The sequence below is a fragment of the Chanos chanos genome, chromosome 5, assembly GCF_902362185.1.
Source record: "Chanos chanos chromosome 5, fChaCha1.1, whole genome shotgun sequence".
Lineage (NCBI taxonomy): Eukaryota > Metazoa > Chordata > Actinopteri > Gonorynchiformes > Chanidae > Chanos > Chanos chanos.
In genome coordinates this window covers 12,738,788-12,760,080 of record NC_044499.1, presented here as the reverse complement: position 1 = coordinate 12,760,080, position 21,293 = coordinate 12,738,788, and the positions used below count along the sequence as shown (strand labels likewise).

The 21,293-nt window shown below is 40.8% G+C and overlaps 3 protein-coding genes across 3 annotated transcripts; 2 read left to right on the top strand and 1 right to left on the bottom strand.

Annotated features, from left to right (window-relative positions):
- Window positions 1-2,641: 2,641 nt before the first annotated feature.
- lrrc24 (leucine rich repeat containing 24) lies at window positions 2,642-6,385 on the bottom strand. Its single transcript, XM_030775967.1, has 4 exons — window positions 6,224-6,385; window positions 4,958-5,236; window positions 4,297-4,465; window positions 2,642-3,834 (listed from the first exon to the last, which is right to left on the bottom strand). Exons 1-4 carry the CDS (start codon window positions 6,383-6,385, stop codon window positions 2,642-2,644), a joined length of 1,803 nt encoding a protein of 600 aa, XP_030631827.1.
- A 7,552-nt stretch (window positions 6,386-13,937) lies between these two features.
- LOC115812170 (protein THEM6-like) lies at window positions 13,938-18,200 on the top strand. The gene is made up of 6 exons (XM_030774657.1): window positions 13,938-13,990; window positions 14,860-14,920; window positions 16,061-16,080; window positions 16,364-16,382; window positions 17,350-17,973; window positions 18,093-18,200. Exons 1-6 carry the CDS (start codon window positions 13,938-13,940, stop codon window positions 18,198-18,200), a joined length of 885 nt encoding a protein of 294 aa, XP_030630517.1.
- Window positions 18,201-19,351: 1,151 nt separating this feature from the next.
- Window positions 19,352-20,770, top strand: si:ch73-52e5.2 (protein THEM6). Its single transcript, XM_030774517.1, has 2 exons — window positions 19,352-19,855; window positions 19,967-20,770. Exons 1-2 carry the CDS (start codon window positions 19,355-19,357, stop codon window positions 20,072-20,074), a joined length of 609 nt encoding a protein of 202 aa, XP_030630377.1. The 5' UTR covers window positions 19,352-19,354; the 3' UTR covers window positions 20,075-20,770.
- The last annotated feature ends 523 nt before the right edge of the window (window positions 20,771-21,293 follow it).

Below are 21,293 nucleotides of genomic sequence, written 5' to 3'. Positions count from 1 at the left end.
AACTTCACAGTATTCAGATATCTGAATATTTCAAAGTGAGGAAATTTGTTTCATCTCTCTGCGTCTCCAGTTTGTCACTCAGAATGACTCACAGCGAATGAATTTTAATTGAAATCCAGAGCAGGTTTAATAAGAAAAAATGGGTACTTGCTACACAGGCTGAACTGGAAAGGAGATATAGAAACAGTAAAATACAGTAAAATAGACGTCTCCATGTTATTTGACATCTTTCTCTAGAGATGATTAGTTACTTGTTTAATAGTACATTTTCTTCCTAGGGAACGAATGGAGACAAGCCATAGATGTGGAAGTTAAACATGCATCAAGCTGCATATTCAACTTCTGTTTTCATGCAGGATTGAAAAAGGAATGTTTTGTCTGTTGCAAATTTTTAGAAATGTATAATTAACACCCAGCTTCTCAGGCAGCTGCCCAACTTCCCTTTGTACTCTCACATTGAGGTGAAATTCATACATGCATTTTATTATTTGTGAATTTTCACCTGTGTGAAAATGCATTTCTGTGCATGTGCACAACATGGAAAATTTCTTGTTTTGATTAAGGAACATTCTTCTCCATTTCTATTGTCATATTATTCGCTGAAGTGAATGTACATTTTCACATTACATTTATTGCAAGGAACTGGTTATAAACGTATTCACTTTGAGTTACATCTCCAAATTATAGTCAGAGAGTTAAGTTTTGGTAAGAACAAAAGGGTTTTTTTTTTAATCAAAGGAGTATTCTTGTAAATGAAACAAACCTATTACCTGATTTAATCACTCTTCAGAGACTGTCAGAGTCACTAGTCTGCCCTGCACTGTTCAGCTGAGGAAAAATTTGTGAAGGGAAATAGTAGTACATTATTAGCGGTACTACAACTGTGAGGTAAAAGGAAATATTGCACTGAAATAATTGCCAGGTTTATTCTTTGTCAGGAAATATTGTACTGAAATAATTGCCAGGTTTATTCTTTGCTAAACGTACATTCCACTGTGTTTCTATGTTTAAACTCTTAATTTCAAAAAAGAAATTGTTAATTTCTTCAGTTCATATTAAAGCCCTGTTTGCATCTGACTGAATCAAGGATTGGGAGTGAGAGTTCAGGCCAGAGTGGTGCTCAGTGGTTGTACTTGACCATTAAATTAAAGCATTCATCATTAAGCAGTATTCTCTGTTCTCTGATCAATGAGCGTGATAATTAAGTGCAAAATTTTGTATAGATATAATGAACAACATTTAACTTGACGTAACTTGACATTTAACTTAACCTTTTTCCTCCTTTGTAAACTGAAATTTTATTGCAGACAGTATATTTCAGACATTGTCTTTTTTGGACTATTTTCAAATTCACGGTCCGCATCACTGAAATATTCATTCATTTCAGTGAATATGACTTCACTTCAGTTATTGGACATTTTGAAGGGTGCATTTCAGACAGTTTCTTCTCGGAGACAGAACTGAACTTTAATTTGACAGAAATTGCCAGAACGTTCTCAGGCTAAGTCTCAGGCTATTCTGGCATTAATATTTTTTAGTTCCCTTATAATGGTTAAGACTGTTAGGGATTTGAGTTCTGGGAGCTACTCTTACAGTGTCTCAGAGAGAGAGAGAGAGAAGCCAGACAGACTAAAATCAAATTTTATTTAAGTAAAATGAGGAACAGATATTTGACAAGAGAAAAGTCTGAACACAAACATGAAACATTCACAATGAACTTGCTGAGCAAGAGCTCCGACGCCAGCCATTAATGTGTTTGAAACATGATTGAGACTGAGAAAAAGCAAAGTAGCAAGACCATTCTCTTTTTCAGAGAATTATACATGAACAAAAAAATAAAAAACGCCACATCTACAACTCACAAACACTTCTTAACTGGAAATGCAGTTGACAGTGCATCTGGAAAACTAACAATCAGTTTACTGAAATTTTGATCACAGTGTTTCCCAACGGAGGTAAGGAATAAGAATCACGCATTTAAGAAACTGAATTACGCTTCCGAACATTTAAAAAACACTTCTCTCTCCGCCTAGTTTTCTTTCTTTCTCTCTCTCTCACACACACACACACACACACACATCTGTGTGTTGGAAAGAAAATATCCGTAGCATACAGAAAATGCTTGTATGAATAATCTATAGATCTATTCACATTAATTAGCAGAAACAGAAAGAACAGGAGATTTGACATATTGAAAGGTACACCATCACCAGCAAACTATTGTCTCAAACTGTCTCCTCTTTTTGTCCATACCTACATGTCAAAAGCAGGTCAAACTGTCTCCCTTTTTTTTTGGTCCATACCTACATGTCAAAAGCAGGTCAAAGGTTTTTTTTTTTCAAATGCCACTTCTTCCTTTTAGCCTTCTAGACATTCCCCAAAGAGCACAGGGCTTCATACTCTGTGAAAGAGTTACATTTCTCAGCAAACTGCCTCAGTGTTTTCAACACATCGGAAATTTCATCATCAATTCTCTTTTCAAAGCAAACCTCAGTCATTTGTCTTCATCAGAGACTAATGGGAGCATTAAATGCCCTGAACACAAAATGAAACCACATATTTCAGTGACACACTATCACTGATCCCTACTGATCTCTTCTGTATAGGCCATGAAGCCACTGCTGGATCTCATCTCTCCTCTTCAGCAGTGGATCTCATAGGCAATCTGCGTGTCAAATAGCAGGCTCTGGTTGATAAAGAGTCCCTCGGGGTCTGGCGGCGGCCCCTCACCGCCCTCGGCTGGAGCCCTGCGGGGTCCCATGCCAACCGCCCTGCCCGGGGTCAGCGTGCTTTGCAGCGGTTCATTTGGCGGCAGTCCCCCTTGCTGGCTGGAGACTGGCGGCGGAAGAACAGGCTTGGCACGGTTCAACACATACATCTCGTGGCCCCTTTCATCACGGTATTCCTCCAGCTGGGCAAAGGTGGTGGGCCCGTCTGAATAGTCGTTGACGTAGAGAATGCTCTCTTCTTTGCTGGTGCCATAACCACAGTCATCTTTCTGCCGCTGGCGGTGACGGCTATAGATCATGCAGAGGAGCAGTAGTGCGGTCAGTGCCAACAGAGAAATGCCAACGGCTATGGCTGTCTGGGTAGCAGTACCCAGGGCATTAAAGTCCATACTCTCCAGCTCATATAGAGGCTCTTGGCTGACATCTACAGATGATGGATGGTAATAAGAGGACGAGGAAGAGGAAGAAGAGGAAGAGGAAGTGTGCACGCGGGGCCAGAGAGAGGAAGAAGATGAAGAAGAGGACATGTTGACGGAAAGATGAAAGGTCACACGCGCCACCCCTCCAGGGTTCCAAGCCTCGCATTCATAGCGTCCGGCGTGAGCCACCGTGACGTTGCTTAGGAAAAGCATCCCGCTTCCCGTGTCAGGGTCGAAGCTCTCTTGGTCTCCGCCTTCCTCCGTCCCTCGTACAGGTCCCCGTCCGTTTGTCGCGCCCTTCCCCGCTGGCCTGGCCGTCACCAACCTGCCCCCGGCCTTGCCGTCACCCTCTGCGCCCACCTCCTGGACAAGGCCACGCGGGGACAGCTGTGCCTTGCCGTGAGAGGCCTTTCTCCAGGTGACCTGAGGCTGTGGGTAACCAGAGGCTTGGCACGACACGCGCAGGCTCTCTCCCAGTCGAACAGTCAGGTGGCTGGGCTCCAGCTGCACCACGGGGGGGATACACACCAGACTATTAGCTGGCACTTCCACTAAACTGAGGTGGGAGAGACGCGGTGGCTCAGCGCACACAAGCCTGCGCTCAGCTGAGCTCAGAAGCCTCTGGCCCTCCTCATTTATCCAGCTGCGCAGCCAGTGGAGCGCACAGTCACAGCGCCACGGGTTATCTGTGCAAGAGAGGAGAGAGAGAGAGAGAGAGAGAGAGAGAGAGAGAGAGAGAGAGAGAGAAAGAGGAGTTGAGAGATAAACCAAGAAGAAAAGGAATAGCAAAAGCAAGACTGGGAGAAGGTGTGGGAGGAGTTAAAATAAGAAGAAAGAGGAGAGAGACACATAGAAAAACAAGAGGAGGGAAAGATAACATCTTGTCAAGGCCCATACGGGGCACCCTTGTGTCTTAGAACTTCAAAGACAATCAAACAACTTCCCTTTTTCCCTCCTTCTGTCCTGCCCACATGTTCCTTTAAGTTCATTTCCACCGCACTCTCCTAATTCCCTCTTTCCTTCCCTCTCTACGTTCAACTCTTTCATTTTCTCTTTCTCTTGATCTCTTCTCCACCTCCTTTGCTACTCTCTTTCATTTGCGAACAAACTCTATCCCTGCGAAACGCGTGAATGGGTATATGTCTTACCAGTGACACGGAGCACCTGTAGGCTGACGAGGGGACGCAGCGTGGCAGGACTCAAGGTGCGGAGGTTATTTCTGCTCAGGTCTAGAAGGGCCAGAGAAGACAGGCCCACAAGTGCCTGCTCTCCAAGCATTTCAACACTGTTTTCCTGCAAATGCAGTTCCTGCAAACGCTATGATGAGAGAAGAGAGGAAACCATCATCATCATCATCCTTTTCATTGTCATCACATTCAGACCTAACAAAGGGAACATGACAACAATCAGAGAGTTTGATTGAAATGACTGGAAAAGAGACTGTGCTGACGAGTGGCTTGATAAAATTTCTTGTGTTCAAGGTCCCCAAGGAAAAGGCACTTAATGCTGAGTTATTCCAGGGAACTGCCACAGTGGCTGGTGTTTTGCTCAAACCACCTTTAACACAGATCTCTGCCCACAGTAATGTGAGATGGAGGACAAATTATCATTTTAAGATGGACAGTAACAAGCATTGGACTGTATTATACATCAGTATTTCATCAGTGTAATGATCTGTATTTAATGATCTTTATAATACAGTATCTTTAGAATCATCTATTTCACCACCAGTGTGACTTTGCTAAAACGTCATTGCGACCATTTTAATATATCTAACCTATATTAACACGTATTAACATAAGTGTAGACCTGGAGACCACGGAAGGTGTAATCTTCCAAACGTGTGATCAGATTTCCAGCCAGGTATAGAATGCGCAGGTGCTCCAGGCCTCGGAACACATCCGCAGTGATGAGGTGGATGCGATTCCCATTGAGGGCGAGCTCAAGGAGCTGACTCAGGCTGAGAAAGGCTCCTGACTCCAGAGTCGAGATACTGTTGTTCTGCAGGTAGAGGTAGTGAAGGTGACCCAGACCGGAAAGGTCCTTCTGTCTGATCTGCCCTATGGTGTTGTCCTGGAGAAAAATGGTCTGAGAAGGACAAGAAACAATGGGTTAGGAGATGTTAGTGACTCAAGAAAGATGAGTAGTAAGAACAGAGTACAAAAGAGAGAGAGAGACAGAGACAGAGACAAAGAGAGGAGAGAGGGATAGAGCAGAGAGGTATGCATATTGTGTGATTCACTTTGGACTATTGATTTTATGACTGAGCTATTGTATAATCCTCATGTCTAAGTGGATGATTATGCTGCAAGCCACAGTCATTATATCAATCTGAGGCAAATGCAGGGGTGAAATGTCACAAAAGAGGAAAGTACCCATCAGAGTGGAACCCAACAAAGAACAAGAAATCAATCAGTGAGACACTCTGAGAATGCTCAACTGCTCTGAGCTCTCACTAAGACCCAGTCCCTAACAACTAACAAAACTAAGACTTGTAAACACATCAATTTACTCATACCGCCCCCCCCCCCCAAAAAAAAACTTAAACAGCTTCAGAGAAGTCAGCGTGGTTTTTCAGCTTGTCTTTTGTGATTCAGTAAACTCTGTCAGTTACATAATGTATGGTACAGCTTAATTGACGATGCGTCCTTTCAGGCAGTTTTTCACTGTGATCCAAGTGCATCCAGAGCCATTTGTATAGCGTGGGTTAGGAGGGTTAATTAAACAATTTATGCAAGCCAACTCTCATGAATATTCAAAGCCTGCAGTGGTGTAGACACATGAACCAAGATAATGTATAGAGACAGGGAAATGAGATCTCAGTACAAAAAGGATAAGTTCAAGATCATGGAACAACCGCTCTGAAATGATGCATATGGATACATGGAGGACAGTTGATCCTTGCCATGATAGGTCACCTGTTCATATCTTACTTTTGTGGAGAGCTGGGCTTATGTACAGCAGATGCATGTGAAATGCGTGAATGTGTGTAGTGTACATAAAACTTAAAAGGTACCTTTTAACGCAAGGCATCTGATGTGATCTGATTGGTTTATGAGTGGTTGAAGCACTAACCTGGGTTCCATGGGCAATGCCTTGTGGTATCTCCTTGAGTCCGATGGAGCCACATTCTACAGTCAGGCTGTAGCAGCGACACCCAGAGGGACAGCCCAAAGAGGAGGCAGGCAACAGGGTCAGGAGACCAAGAGAGAGTAGTGTGAGCTGGAGGAGAACCATCTCAGTACAGAACTGTCGAACAGGAGAGAGAGACAGACCGGCAGAAAGAAAAAAAGAAAGAGAGAGAGAAAGAGAGACAGAGACAAAGACAAAGAGACAGAGAGACACAGGGAGAGAGAAAGGGAGAAAGAGAAAAAATACGCTGTTTAATGAGATATATAAGGCATGAGAAGCACGCTTAAGTGAATTGGAAAATTGAATATCATGTGGAAAGAGGGGAAAGAAAAGGAGAGTAATGGCAAATGATAGAAAGAAAACAGAAGCTCGGGGAGAAGCAAGAGAGTGAAAACAGATAGAGCCTCTCCCTGTATCCATTTTCCCAAAAGAATTCTCTTTGGTGGAAACCTCAGATTTTTTTTTTTTTTTTTGCCGTGGGCTTGAGTTAATTAAAATGTATTTTTACAGGAGGCATCTCAATCTCTCCCTATCTTTCTCTCTCCCTAGGGTATATGGGCCTTTTTTCAACCGCCCATTATCCAGCAAACCCCACACATTTTCCCTCAAGTTATGCTGACTAAAATCATCAAAGTTTAAAACAATTGTTTTGCTGTTTTATGCTGCCTTTTTTTTTTTTTTTTTTTTTTGACACCGTTTCTATTGAATCTCAGACCTTTCGGAGAATCGTTTCTTGATATTCATGAAGCCATGGAAAATGAACACACTCTGTAGCCTCAGGTTCGAGGACGTACCAGATGAAATCCAAAAGGGTTCTGTAGAGATTCAAAGAGTCTGTGAGAACTGTAGGCAGGGGAATACGAAATAAAATACGAAATGAGCAGAGGCTGGAGACGTGGAGACAACCTGAAAGTTCTCACTGGATTATCAGACTCTTGACCATTAAAGTGCTGTTTAATATTTTAGTACACGCTCAGAAAACAAAAAATGTTTTCTATGGATATGTTTCCGTAGTGAGGTTAGGGAGGGAAAAAAAAACGATATCCATGTAATAGATTTGGCTAATTTCTTCCCCAAATGCGTCATGTGTAATGAGCCATGAAGAGGATCTGAATATTTTATGCCTGTTGCTTAATTTAGTGTGTATTTGAGAGGATAGCAAGCTAGATTAATGTAATGTGACCTACATAAGCCATTTTATCTGCTCAGAAAATGAAACACTGCAATATGATAAACATCAGCAGAAAAATACCAGGCTATGTCAGTCACTGCTATTCAGCTTCACTGTCCTGCAGTCAAGTGCTTTTCACCTTTTTTCAGACAGAGAGAAAACGGGCAGTGGAAAAGAAAAGAATTTCAAATGAGTTTTTGCTTTCGCGAGATACATGAATCGCCTTTCAAACAATGTGGAAAAAGGAGGATCCATTGAGTCTTTGAATACGGTTTTTATGATGCTCTATTGCACTCCTTAACATGACATTCACACAGTTTCAAAGTTTATCTATCCCTCTGAAAGCCTAACAGCTGTAGGTAGATCAGCAATGTTTTGGGTCCACAGTAGGTCAGACAAAAAGAGGGGAGGAGAGAGAGACAGACAGAAAGGAAAAAGAGAGAAAGACAGGAAGAGACAAAGAGAGAGAGCGAGAGAGAGAGAGGGACAGAGAGGGAGAGAGAGAGAGAGAAGCAGATGGCAGGTCTCTTGCACACATATTTGTTTAATAGTCTTCCAATTTTTGAATAAGCAACCGCTAACCGTTCACAGTTGTGTGTTCACAGCACAATATCCACTGCCCTCAATACAAGCAAACACTTCAGCGTTCAATCACAGTCCTTACAAAGAGGCATCTCTAATGTTCACAGGGCAACTGGGGAGTTGAGGGAAATCACATTCATCAATTTCACAGACAGCCATAAACAACAGCACAGTGCTAGATTCTTCACAGTATTGGAATCTCTCTTATACATCCTCTTGGCTTAAAATATGGTGCTTGTTTGTTGTTGTTTTGTGTGTGTGTGTGTGTTCTTCTAGGATAGAAGCAATTTTAGTGATGAACATAGACATGTCTTAAAACAGCAGGCCTTAACAGAATGTTTTATGCATTTGTATAACATCCTGACTTGCATGAGAAAAACAATTTTGACAGGTTAGTTACTTTGTGTCTGTTGACAAAATATAAGTGGTTTGTTAGACTAGCTGTTTGCTCCAAACGTGAATAAGAAGCCACTTTGTTTGATTGTGAAGCTGTCAGGCTAAAATTACTATCACACACTGTTTGACAGTGTGTACATTTTTTTTTTCATGAGATGTTCATTTTGACAGAGGCCTGTCTCTTAAACTATATCTCAGTGCTGTTTGACCATTATCATTTGACTGAAAGTCCACTGTACAGGCCTGAGAGCGATTACTTGCATTAATGGAGGGTTTTGCTGGTGAGAAGCCAAGCTGTTCATTTTGACTGTTGTAATACTTTCCAAAAAAAAAAAAAAAAAAAAAGAAAATATGCATAATCTGTCAAGTCTGTGATTAAAGCTGTAAAAAGCATCACATCAAACAGTGTTCAGTAAAAGAGCATTTGTATGACATGCATGTGAGTTAGGCAGGCCCAGTGTGCAGCACGTGTCAGAGTGATTTATCAATGCAACAGTCTCTACATTAAACTGTCACTGACACTTAAAATCAGATTCACATGATATGTGTACTCATCCTCTTGTGACTGTTCTAATGGACCACCACAAACTGGAAAGGCGAAAAGAACCTACGGTTCTGTATATAACCAATTATTGTCCTGTGCCATCAATAAGCATAGCATCGCCTGCTTATTCTGACACGAGCCTTTATCAGCATGGAGCCCTCATACAGTTTGTTATAAATCTCTAAACACAAATAAGTAAAGAGCTCGGGCTGCATTGTGTTCTCAACATAATGGAACACACTTGGAAGCTTTTCACATATTCAATGCGTAAATGAAAGAGAGAGAGAGAGAGAGAGAGAGACACACACACACAGAGAGAGAGTGGGGAGCTTCTAAAACAGTATGCCCTTTGGCCATTTTAGGCCATGCCTCACAAATTGCCATGGAAACAAACGAGGAAGGTCTGTCTTCTGAAGGCGAGGCCTAGAGGCACATTTTGGCCCAAGAACAAGGCTCAGAACTAGGTAAAAAAAGAGAGAGAGAGAGAGAGAGAGAGAGAGAGGGAGAGAGAAGGAGGGAGGGAGAGATAGAAGTACAAGACAAAATAAGGGTCTCTTCTGAAACAAAGCTATCTTCAGAGCTTTCAGCAATACACCATGGACTTGATAATGGCATGGTATTGTTGTTAGGGACTATTGTGTGGTATATATATATATATATATGTGTGTGTGTGTGTGTGTGTGTGTGTGTCTTTGTGCCTGTGTGTGCTTGCCTGGCCCACTTGATTGCATTTCAGTTTCCAGTTGCATCTATCTTAATTTACCGTGCACTGCTAAGCATTTCTGTGTCAGTTGTTGTTTGTGTTTTTTGTGTTCTGTTTAGTCCCTGTGTGTGTGTGTGTGTGTGTGTGTCTGTGTTTTTCCTCTATTTACAAGACACTGTATTCAGAGCACACTTACAATCACTCTTACAGACAACAGTGAACCACAGTCCTCATCATTACACCACAACAGTTGCCTGAGCGGTACTCCATCCCACCCTTACCCAACCCACTCTCTTCAACATCAATCAATACCCAGACTTGTAGAACATCAGAGGTGTCTGCTCTTGAGTGGCAAGTGCATGTCGCCAACTCTTCCATCCTGTGGTGTGAATTTAAAGCCTGCAAAGTCAATATGACTAGATTGATCTCCTAGCTTTACCATCACTGTCTTGTTCAGCTGTGGCTTACCCCATTGATTTTACGATGACTGAAAACATGTAAAGTAGCTTGAAGCTGCAAACACAGATCACTGTACAACCAGTCATTTTTTCAGCTTCAGGAGAGGTTTAGGACTACATAGAAAGTAGACCTGAGAAGGCCAATGTCCTACTGGCAACTGAACACAGCATATCCACGTATGTGAGAGATGCACACTTACAGGAAAACTCGCACTGACCTAATAATATTGCATTTAAAAACTATGCCAAGTCATTGAAACAAGGAAATTTTCTCTAACAGTTTCATGCTCTGCTTTTATATACCTTTCTTTCTTTCTTTCTTTCTTTCTTTCTTTCTTTCTCTCTTTCTTTCATAAATGTATACATAAACAAATGCTAACATATACACACACTGACACAACTTGGTCTCAACCCGGGGATTATAACACTACATCATTACAGGCAAACAGGATACAGATTCACACTTGGGCAGAGCTGCACTTGCTGAATCGATCGATCAGCACAATTTTATTCACAGCACGTTCATCACACAGGGACACCACGGTGCTCTGTTCAAAAGATGCTGGGCTTGATTTGATTGCTGTCTGATAGGCAAGTGAACACATTTAATATCTACACAAAATAATTTCTGCCTCAGACTTCACTTAAATCAATGCTATACACAATCCTGTTTCTTAATTGCACCCTGTCTGTGATTGCTGGAAATATCTAGGACAATTCAAATCTACAACTGACAAGCCACTCAATTGCAATATAAGTATTTAACACATTTCAAAAAATTAATTAGAAAATGAACTCATATGAAATTGATACATATTTCAGAATTGTACAGCAAAAAAAAAAGAAAAAGATATTATTTGGCTTAACAGATCCATTTAACAGTATCTAAATGTGAACAAACAAAAGCACGTAAGCATTTCATATCATTCAATTTTCCAAATCACAAAGAGGCTTATGGCTAGTAATCTCCACTATGGCAAGTACAAGCACTCTATTGTTCTTCTCCTGTTGGTCTGAAGTTCCACTTCACCTAATGAAATCGGTGCATAGATCCAAGAGTGAAAACGCTAACACGCCATTTCAAATAGAGAAGGTTACTCGTTCAAAGTACGCCAGCCACCTACAGAGAGAAGCATCCACTTCGTCTCTGTCACAGCTCATCTGTCTGGAGATAAAGCTGAACAAATGGACAATATGATCCTCTTGCCCACTTCTGTCCCATCCCAACCCCTCACTATCTCCTTACCAAGCTCAGAGAATCATCACGTCTATATTTATACCCAAAATACACTCCATATTGCTGAGGTGACCACAGATTTAGGAATGTAACTGTCCAATGCCCTGCAGTGACCAAACGTCTCCATTTTCTGATATCCAGTGTAAGCTTACTTACTGTCGTGTGTCTAGCTAAAGAAAACATGCTGTTTTTTTTAATGTATTGAATGACAAACGAATAGATAACGTGTTAAACAATACTATACTATCTCCTATACAATACTCACTACTCCCCACCACGTCTCAGAGCAGTTTTTAAACAACTAAGATCTATCACGCCGGCTGAAAGTTGCACGCAATTGCTCGTCAGTGAATGAGATATATCGATATGATAAACGTGTTAATACAAATATAGTTATATAAATGTATATATCTTATCTGCTGAAATCAACACGTCCTTAAAATTACGATACACTGTAACTGAGTTCCAGCCTAGCAAGCTTGTTGTAGTAGCTTACCTGTCACAAATGAAGCCAGTTTATGTGTTCTTTCTCGATCGTCTTTCAGTGCTGCGCACTTGCTATTGACACAGATTAAGTTGAAGATAACTGAATGTCTCCAAACTTGCATTACAAAATCCACGTCGGAGCGATTTTCAGAGCCTCTTTCACTTATGTTTTACCAATAAAGGCCACTGCTCCGTTCGCACATCCTTCAGAACCGCTGCTTCTGTACCTCTTGTGCTATTCGGTGGCCACGTAGGTTTTCGTAAATAATCAAATCAATGTCACCACACGTCGGTTTACCATAGACTGTAGTCCATCACATCATTTGATCTTTGCGTTCCGTTCCCGACAACGAAATAAGATATTTGGGGGGTTTTTATCCTACAAACATACACTAATTTTATTATGCTTTCTACCTTCCCTCGTGTGTGCTCTGCCTGCCCAGTCTCTCCTTCTCTTTCTCCAATCAAACCCCTCCTCTTACCAAAGCCATTGTTCGCACTGATTGGTAACGTAAGCCTCACATCAACACGCTAGCCCCAACCGCAGAAACTTACAACACACTGACTTTCATTCAGTGTGTATTGCTTCCACTCAATTTCTTTTTTTTTTTCTTACTCAGACGATGTACCCACAAAGCACAATTCATTAGGGCATCAGAAACAAATATTCATTATTTGCAACACCTTTTAAGGTGTACACGTAGGATTGTACAAGCTTCAGCAAAGATTTTAACTGATTTCATGAAATATGTTATGCTTATATAATTTTCATTTGTAAAGAGGGGGAAAAATCATCTACACCATTTTTAAACCCATAACAAAAGTTTCAGCACCACGGAGAGCGACTCAACTGGAATCCCTGGAAATCCTACTGAACGCAAAAGGCAAGCTGCTGTTGGCACGAGGTTACCTAAAATGTCACATCGAAATACTCAGTGTTTAAAATACTTGTTGCGACTGTGTCAGAATCATTAGATTTTCCTATATTCGCAAAGTCAGCCGCACTCTCTGTTTGTTCTCATTTTTTACATTCTTTTTTTTTGCCCTAAAAGGAATAAGACTAATGTGAAAAATATGGAGGTTTTTGTTTGGTTTGGTTTTTTTAGTTGAAAGCTGATTTCCATGTCCCCTTCAGTGCACTTTGTAGAGACATTGCAGTTGTCATGGCTACAGCTGTCGTCTTCTTCCGATTACAATGTATGACGAGACGGTTCTGACAGAAGCCTCTGTGCCAAAGGCCTGGTTTTATATTGAAGAGCAAATAACTTCATTGTGTGTTCCTTGAGTGTGTGTGTGTGTGTGTTTTAAGATGTGTGAGTCTGTAGAAGCATAATAATTGATTTGCTTTGTGCTTTGTGCTTCATGCGCTACAGTCATTCTTTTTCCACAGTGGAATGAAGAACAGTATCCTATTTTCTTCATGATGAGCTTGACCAAAAATGTTCCTGGCTGTTACACCAACAGCACCAGTTATTGACAGCTCATTCAACAAATAACACACAAATGACACTTTTCTAAGTGTGTTTTGAATATTTAAGCTAAGGCGATATGTCTTATCATAAAATAGTAGCACCGCAAATCTGTCTCATCTTTTTAGTCTCTAAAAAGTGAAAGGCATACAGCAGATTGTGAAATTATGAAAGAGCAGAGGCTACATAAAGCTTATGTTGCCACTGTGAGTCAAGATTTGTATTGATGTCAGTGACTATTGAGACAAATCTCTTGTTTTTACCTCACTAAATTGCACACTTGGCTGAAACATCAGTCAGCAGTTCCCCTCTGATCCTTCTGAGTTCTTTTCATGGCTTTTTGATGGTTATATTTGGGTCGCATTAACCCAAAGAGATGAATGCTCATCTTACTAAGACAAGCTGACCCACATTTGGAGCATTTGAACGCATGTGTCTCCTATATTGAAAGGGTGCATGTGTGTGTGTGTGTGTGTGTGTGTGTGTGTGAGAGAGAGAGAGAGAGAGAGATGCAGGAGGGGGGGGGGGGCAGAGACAAAGAGAAAGAACACGCACATGCTCATGCTACATTTGTAATGAAAACCCCCAGAGCCCCAAGGCTGTGTTGGTCCATGTCGACCCAGATCAGCGTAATTAACATCAGAGACAAATGTCTGGAGGAGAGGTAAGCTCTGGAACTCAGCTGAACTCCCAACACAGATCTGAACAACACTCCGCCCTCCCTCCACCCCAGTGTTATCATCTGGAGAACCCTGAGGGGCTATCCTCTGCGGGCAGTCAGACTGTAATGACATATGTATTTGTGTGTGTTTAAGTGTGTTTTATATCAGTACCCCAGTGTGGCTGTATGTTTCTCAAAGTGCGAGATTAGACTGAATGGGTTGTACAAGGTTTAGCACAACAAACACAGCTTTACGAGATTATTTCAGCAACAAGAAAATGTGCAATGTATGTCCTACTTATGAGACTAACATGTGCAGTGATGAGGCTGACAGATGCTTCTCTTTCCAGTAATCTTTATGCTTTAAAAAAAAAAAACAGTCTGGATTGATGTATAAAGAGCATTACAGCCCCAACCCCAATAAACACCATAAGCACATGCAGGCTTTACACGCATACACACAAGCACGTGCGCCCACACACACACACGTTTAGAAATTTCAGAATTCAAAAGAGTCTTGCGGTCAAATCCGGTTATTCAGTGACCTCCAGCTGGCGATGTACGATTGGTGTTGTGTGTTCACTGGCGGTGTGTGTGTGTGTGTGTGTGTGTGTGCATGCGTGCGTGCGTGTGTGTGTGTGCGCGCGCGCCTGCATAAATGGATACGCATATGCAGTTGCAATCACACCGTGATACAGTGTCCATCAACGACGCAGCACTATATCGTAGGAAGCTCTGTGTCTTTTCATCAGTGATTTCTCAATCAGTTCATTACTATTTTAGACACACGTTGCGCCACAATCGATACATTTCCATTAACATAATGAACGGCCTGTTTTCAAGCATTCTCATGTGACTTGACTGATTAATAGGCAGCCCACAGACTTAGGACTGAGCGGTTCAGCGTACCGACCCAGTCATGCTGAGAAGCCAGTGAGATACTTTGGAGCATTGCCCATTTCTGAAATGAACCCTGGTTGTACAGATATCCACAAGATTCAATTTCAGCCTGTTCAGCAACTCCACTATCCGCTGTGTCACAGCAGAGTTTTTTTTATTCATTAAACAGTTCTTAATTTGTATTCACAGTTCCATTTCAGGAAACGATTAAGTAGGTGTGTAATTTCCTCACAACGGGTCATCTCTTAATTAGATGGTGCTTCGTGTCAGTGGATCTGTGACGAGGTTCTTCCTTTTTATTCAGTATGACAAAGGCAAACTGAATTCCCCATTATTTATTGGTTAAACTGGCATTCGAGTTGCATTTGAAGAGAATGCACTTGGAAAACACATGAAGAACGTTTCGCATCATAAAGTGTTGGGAAAAGTGTATTTCATTTTAAGCATACGATGTTTTTGTCACAGCTCATGTGCTCAAACTCTAAGCATATTATGTAAAATCAGCTCACTCTTTGTATGTCAGACTGGTTGTGATAATGTAGTATAACGTCTTGGCCAAAAACAAAACAAAACAAAAAAAAACAGGGGAAAAAAGAAAGAAAACGCCGACACCCCGACACCAATCAGCAACTCGTTCGTACTTTTAGCTTGCCCCTACGTCACATAAAATGGGTGAGCAAGAGTTGTCGCACATAACGTCGAGGACTACTGACGTGCGGCAGCTGGAGTGAGTCGAAAGTATTTTGTAAACTTGACAATGTGAGTAAAATTCTGTGTGAAAACGTTTGCAAATGATGTTTTGCATTAAAACGTTTCTCTTTTCTTGCAAATGTGAATGTAATTTAAAAGTGTGGCCATAGTACATTGACTCGAAGTAGGGTGCTTAAAAGTAAGCTAAAGAGGAATTACCAGGCGAAGCCGAAGCGCTTTGTTTAGTTACTGTGATGTCACTGTATCAGTGTTTCGAGAAGACTGAGATTTGTGGCCCGACTGTAAGTGCAACGCTTAAACGTTTAATAAGAACTGCCAAACTGCCATGCTCTGTTTTACTTTATACTTTCATGCTGAAGAGCATTGCTATTTATGTCATATGGTCGTAAGAATCTCTCCACTCACAGTGTCTCATTGTTGCCTTCTCATTAAATGTTTTTAAAATGTGTCTTCTGTGTGCAGTTGGAAGTGGACCATGGGGGGTAATAAAGCACTTAAGTGAAAGAGGCACTGCTTTTGCATATTATAGAAATTTTATACTAGCTGGGTCAGCACATGTGAGCTGTTACTTCATGGCTCCTCCATTTTGTTGTATTGTTGGTTACACCAGTTAAACCAGTTCTTAAAAATCCAGGTTCTTGTGAAACCTCCTGTGCATGTTTGTAACTGTCCCTCAAATGATTCCAGTCCCTGTGAATGAGATGGGCAAACCCTTCACAGTCTGGGTGTTTCATGATTTTTAACTCCTCTCACTCTCTTGACCAGTCAGTATCTTCCAAACAGAGTAAGTTAAAGTAACTTCAGTAGACAGATACATTTAAAAATATGGTTCTTCAATATAAATTCAGTAGCATCAACCTAAAACAGGCTTCTTCAGTTACCAATTCATTTTCACTTAAGTAGAAACATTTAAAAGACATTCTCCTCTCTTGGATAGCTGTAATGAGTCATTTCTACAGTGTTGTGAGATTTAGGCATCTTCAAACAGCAAGTTTTCAATTGGGTTGAACATTGGAAATGTGGATGGCTATTGTAAAGCAATGACTTTTGGTAATTTAGCTTGGTTCACATTTTTCAAGTCAAATTACATTTTCTGTTGAAACTGCTATCGTTGTAAAGGTCCATTTTCAGAAGGAGGCAGGTTTTTAGAACAAAGTCATTCTGGACTGCCTGCTTCCGTAGACCTTAGTGAAAGCTCTGATGTTCTATCAAAGATCCACCACTACATTTCACTCTAACTATAAAGCTTTATTCAACAGATGGATCTTTTCAGTACTCTGCTCCAAAAACAAAAAAATAAAAACAAAACAAAATAAAATTATGCCCCAGGGAAACAGCCCCCTCGAGACAGCATTCTAAGAACTACAAACGTTCTCAGTTCCTGCGGTGCAAACACGCAAAAAAGGGGCTACTTCCTCCAGCAGTTCCAAAACTATGGATAAGTTCCTCTGGTCCAAAAGCGCCTATGGCAGAGAACAAGACATTTTCCTTGGATTTAAATTAGTTTAAGAATTAATATGGTAATGCAATAAATAAATAAAAAATAGAAACATGTAAATTTTATTTTCTTGGATCTCATTTAGTATTATTTTTAGTTGCATGAGTTATTGTGACCCATATCTATAGAGAAAATTGCTTATAAAGCAATGTTGTTTTCTCTAAGTAGCAATATTGTTATATAAACTAATATTAGTTTTCCTTTTTTTTGGCACAACATGTAGCTCATTACTCATCTTGTTTATCACGTACAGATATCTTTGTTCAGTATTGCAGTATTGAGAGAACTTAACACATGCCCTGCCGATTATATCTTCCTGCCCTATGCCATTCTTTTGTTTGTTTGTTCTATTACCCATCCATTTCTGTGTTACAGGGATGTACTGCTGTGGGTTCTAGGTGTTTTGCTGCTGCTGTTCAGTAGTCTAGATGTTTGGTACTATCTGCGGGCTGTGTTGGTGGTGATCCGAGCCTGGTTTCTAAAACCTGTGTGGGATGTCCTGGCTGAGCAATCTATGGATGGTCGAGTGCTTCTCCATGACGTGGATTTGTGCCATATGAACAATGCCCGATATCTACGGGAGTGTGATTTTGCAAGGTACTCTCTGTACACTCGCAACGGGGTGTTCAAGGCCACGAGAGCCTTGGGAGCCACCATGGTCGTTGGAGCGACCACCATCCGCTACAGACGCGCACTGTGTGTGGGTGAGAGCTTCGAACTGCGTAGCCGTATTATCTCCTGGGATGACAAATCCTTCTACCTGGAGCAGAGGTTTGTGTCCAGGAAAGATGGGCTGGTCTCTGCTGTCATGTACTGCAAACAGAATGTTCTCCGTAGCAGCCCTGACAAGATCATGCAGTTTTTATGCAAGAGAAAGGTATGTAATGTGCTCTTTTGGTGGTGGGTGTCGATGACGGTTATGAAATTGGTAAAGCTGATGAACTTTAAACAAGTGTCAGTGGATACATATGAAATATTTGTGTATACATATTTCAGGTTGAAACACCAGAATATCCACAGGATCTCCAACACTGGATTGACTTTATCTCTGCTAGTAGCCAGGCTTTGAGATCAGAAAGTGGCCTGGAGGAGAAGAACAAGTGAAGATACTTATGGACCTGTGAATGCGGCCATAAATGGTTTTTATGTCAGCATCAGCCACTGCGCTATTAAAATGACCAAAGTGACATAACAGCTGTAATTTGACTGTATTGGGCTACATTAGGTATGCTTTCACTGCGCAATCAACTAATAAAGTATAGCTTTCCGTAATAAATAACTTTTTGCTGCGTGGCAGATGTGTCACTAATATTAATAAACTCATTTGCCTCAGCAGAATAAAAGAGGCTCATTTGTACAGTGTGGTTGTTGCACTGATTCTGCTTAGAATACAGAAATATTGTACAATTCATGGCATGTGTTATCACTTACACTGTGTACTGACATTTCCAAGATCTACACTGCTACATGCTTCAGTCGAGCTAACGTCGCTGTCCAGGTAGTTTCTCGGCGAAACACTGTGACCTAATCCCCACTTTTTTGGTAAGGAAAATCCAAATACCTCGGAATGAGAGCCCAGACATCACTCTATTGGTAGAAAGCTCACTGCCAATGATCACATGATGTCTAGTTAAACCAATGGAACTACCGATGAGCATGTGCGTTAAGGGTTATGGTGTAATGCTAACCAAGGTATCCTGTGGAAATCACCATCAGGGGACAGACTTCGTGATATTGACGCGTGAGTACAAAAATTGAAATCCACAATTAAGTTATGTCCACTAAAGCTCTGTCTTATGTATCTGATCCTTACTAAATGTTTAGTGCTATCAGTGCAGTTCGTTTACCAGTGTCTCAAGCTAGCTGACTAACGCTACATACCCTTGTTAGCTTGTTGCGGACTCATTTAGTTGTCAACCGGCTAAGATATACACCAGTTTAAATATACATATAGTCCGCTGTGTATTGAGTAAAAGCTTATGAAATTTGAAAACACTGAGCTATGGATAATTTCAACTCCGTTGCTGTCATCTTGCCCAAAAGCCATTTGGGTAGTTTAACTCTTAGGGATAACAATATTAGTTATCACCAGCTTGATGTAACCTCTTAGCAGTACATTGTTGCAACATTGGCTCTGTGACAACTTCCTCGGTTTGTGTAATTTTGCTCGATAATTAAAATAGGTTAAATACGTTCAGTCGTTCTTTATGTCAGGTGCTTGAAGAGGATGTATATCTCTTTTTTCTTTTTACAGAGTGATGTTGCAGTGGATCCTTAGCGGGTTTCTTGCGCTGTTCAGCAGCTTAGACGTATGGTACTTTCTACGAGGGGCTGTGGTAACGCTGAAGGCCTGGTTTCAGGGTCCAATTCGGGATGTTTTGGCTGAGCAAACTGTCCAGGGGCGAGTGCTGTCTAATGACATAGACTTCATGGGCCATATGAACAATGCTCGCTACTTGAGAGAATGTGACTTTGCCAGATTTTCTTACTACACGCGTAATGGGATGTTCAAAGCCGTAAGTGTATTAAAGGCGAGCATGGTGGTGGGGGCGTCAACCATCCGTTACCGAAGGTCGTTTCAATTTGGTGAGTCATTCGAGCTGCGCACTCGCATAGTTTCCTGGGATGAGAAGTCATTCTACTTGGAGCAACGGTTCGTCTCGAAAAGAGACGGTTTCATCTCTGCCATTATGATGTGCAGGCAGAATGTTATACGCAGTACTCCAGACAAGATCTTAGAGTTTCTCTGCAAGAGAAAGGTGAGATTATAGTGTAGACACATCTTTTTTTTTTTTGGCCTTCAGTTTGTCAGTAACCTACAGACACAGATGAAATCAAGTTTCTTGAGTCATTTTGTTTGTCTGTTTCAGGTGGAATGCCCTGATATTCCACAGGACCTTCAGCACTGGATCAACTTCATCTCTGCCAGCAGCCAGGCTCTGAGGGCAGAGCATGGGCTGGAGGGAAAGACCAAATGAGAACAGATGTGGACCCACAACTCTTCACCCAGACGCACACTACTGACTTTCAGTCTACCAAATCTACCATACATTGTTGCTGTTGTATGAGTGAACCAGACAAAAGGAGCATTTCATCATGACAATTAAGGGAACATGGAACCATAATTGAAAAGTTAACCAAAAATCTCAGAATATTAATAAACACAATTTTGATAATTACATTGAGGTATGGAAAATCAAATAGAAGAGGGGACTATGAATATTATAAAGGATGTAATAGAATCTCGTGTGGTTGTCAAAAATTTGGTGTTTGATACTTGATGTTTAACTGAAGAGAAGCATTTTGTCCCAATGCAGTGGTTTTCTCTTTATTCTTCTGATAATGCCTTCTGCTTTATTTAATGTCTCTATATGTATAAGTTGGTTATTTAAAACTACGACATTGTATTTGACCAAATGTCCTCTTGCACTGGCATTGTACAAACAGGGTGGTCCTCTGTTTCAGTATCATTCCTGTTTGTGGAACGTTTTGTAATTTGCACTGAAATAGTACTGTACCAAAAATACTTGTATTTTTAGGAAGAAAAAGAAAGTATTTTAAGAAAGAAACATAAATATTAATTTAGGTAATATGAACCTTGTAGTTTGCACACATTTGATAGTTTGATTGAGACAATGTTCTATGTTCTTTTAAAGATTTGTTTTTGTTATTGTCATTCTTTTGCTTGCTGGCACTCTCCTTTAAGTGTGTTTTTTAATTTATTGTTACTGTTTTATCCAAAAAGAGAAATATTTATTTGAAGAAAACACCATCCGTTGACAGGTGAATTGTAAACCAGCCCTTTAAATCCGTCATGTCATGTATTTATTTTCAGCACTGTATTTAATATTTTCTGCAACTTGACAAACCATATTAAACAGCATAACAAGATTCTGATAGAGCTGCTGAAGTGTTTCATTTAAAAATGGATAGTATTACACACTGACTTAAGAAATTTAAGTATTCTTTAGAAATATAAACAATTTCATGATTCTAGATCCTGTTTTTTGAGAGAATAGTACACAGAACATGCTTTTTAACAATGAGAGAATTGTTGGCTTGGTATTAGATCTCCTGTATTCTTAGTGCCTAAAGAGCAATAGTTCCATCTAGTGTCCATTTCTGGTGTTGTAAGCTCATTGGCCAATGATGGTAGATCTAATACCTTCAGAGGGGTTGATGGTGTAGCTGTCTTTT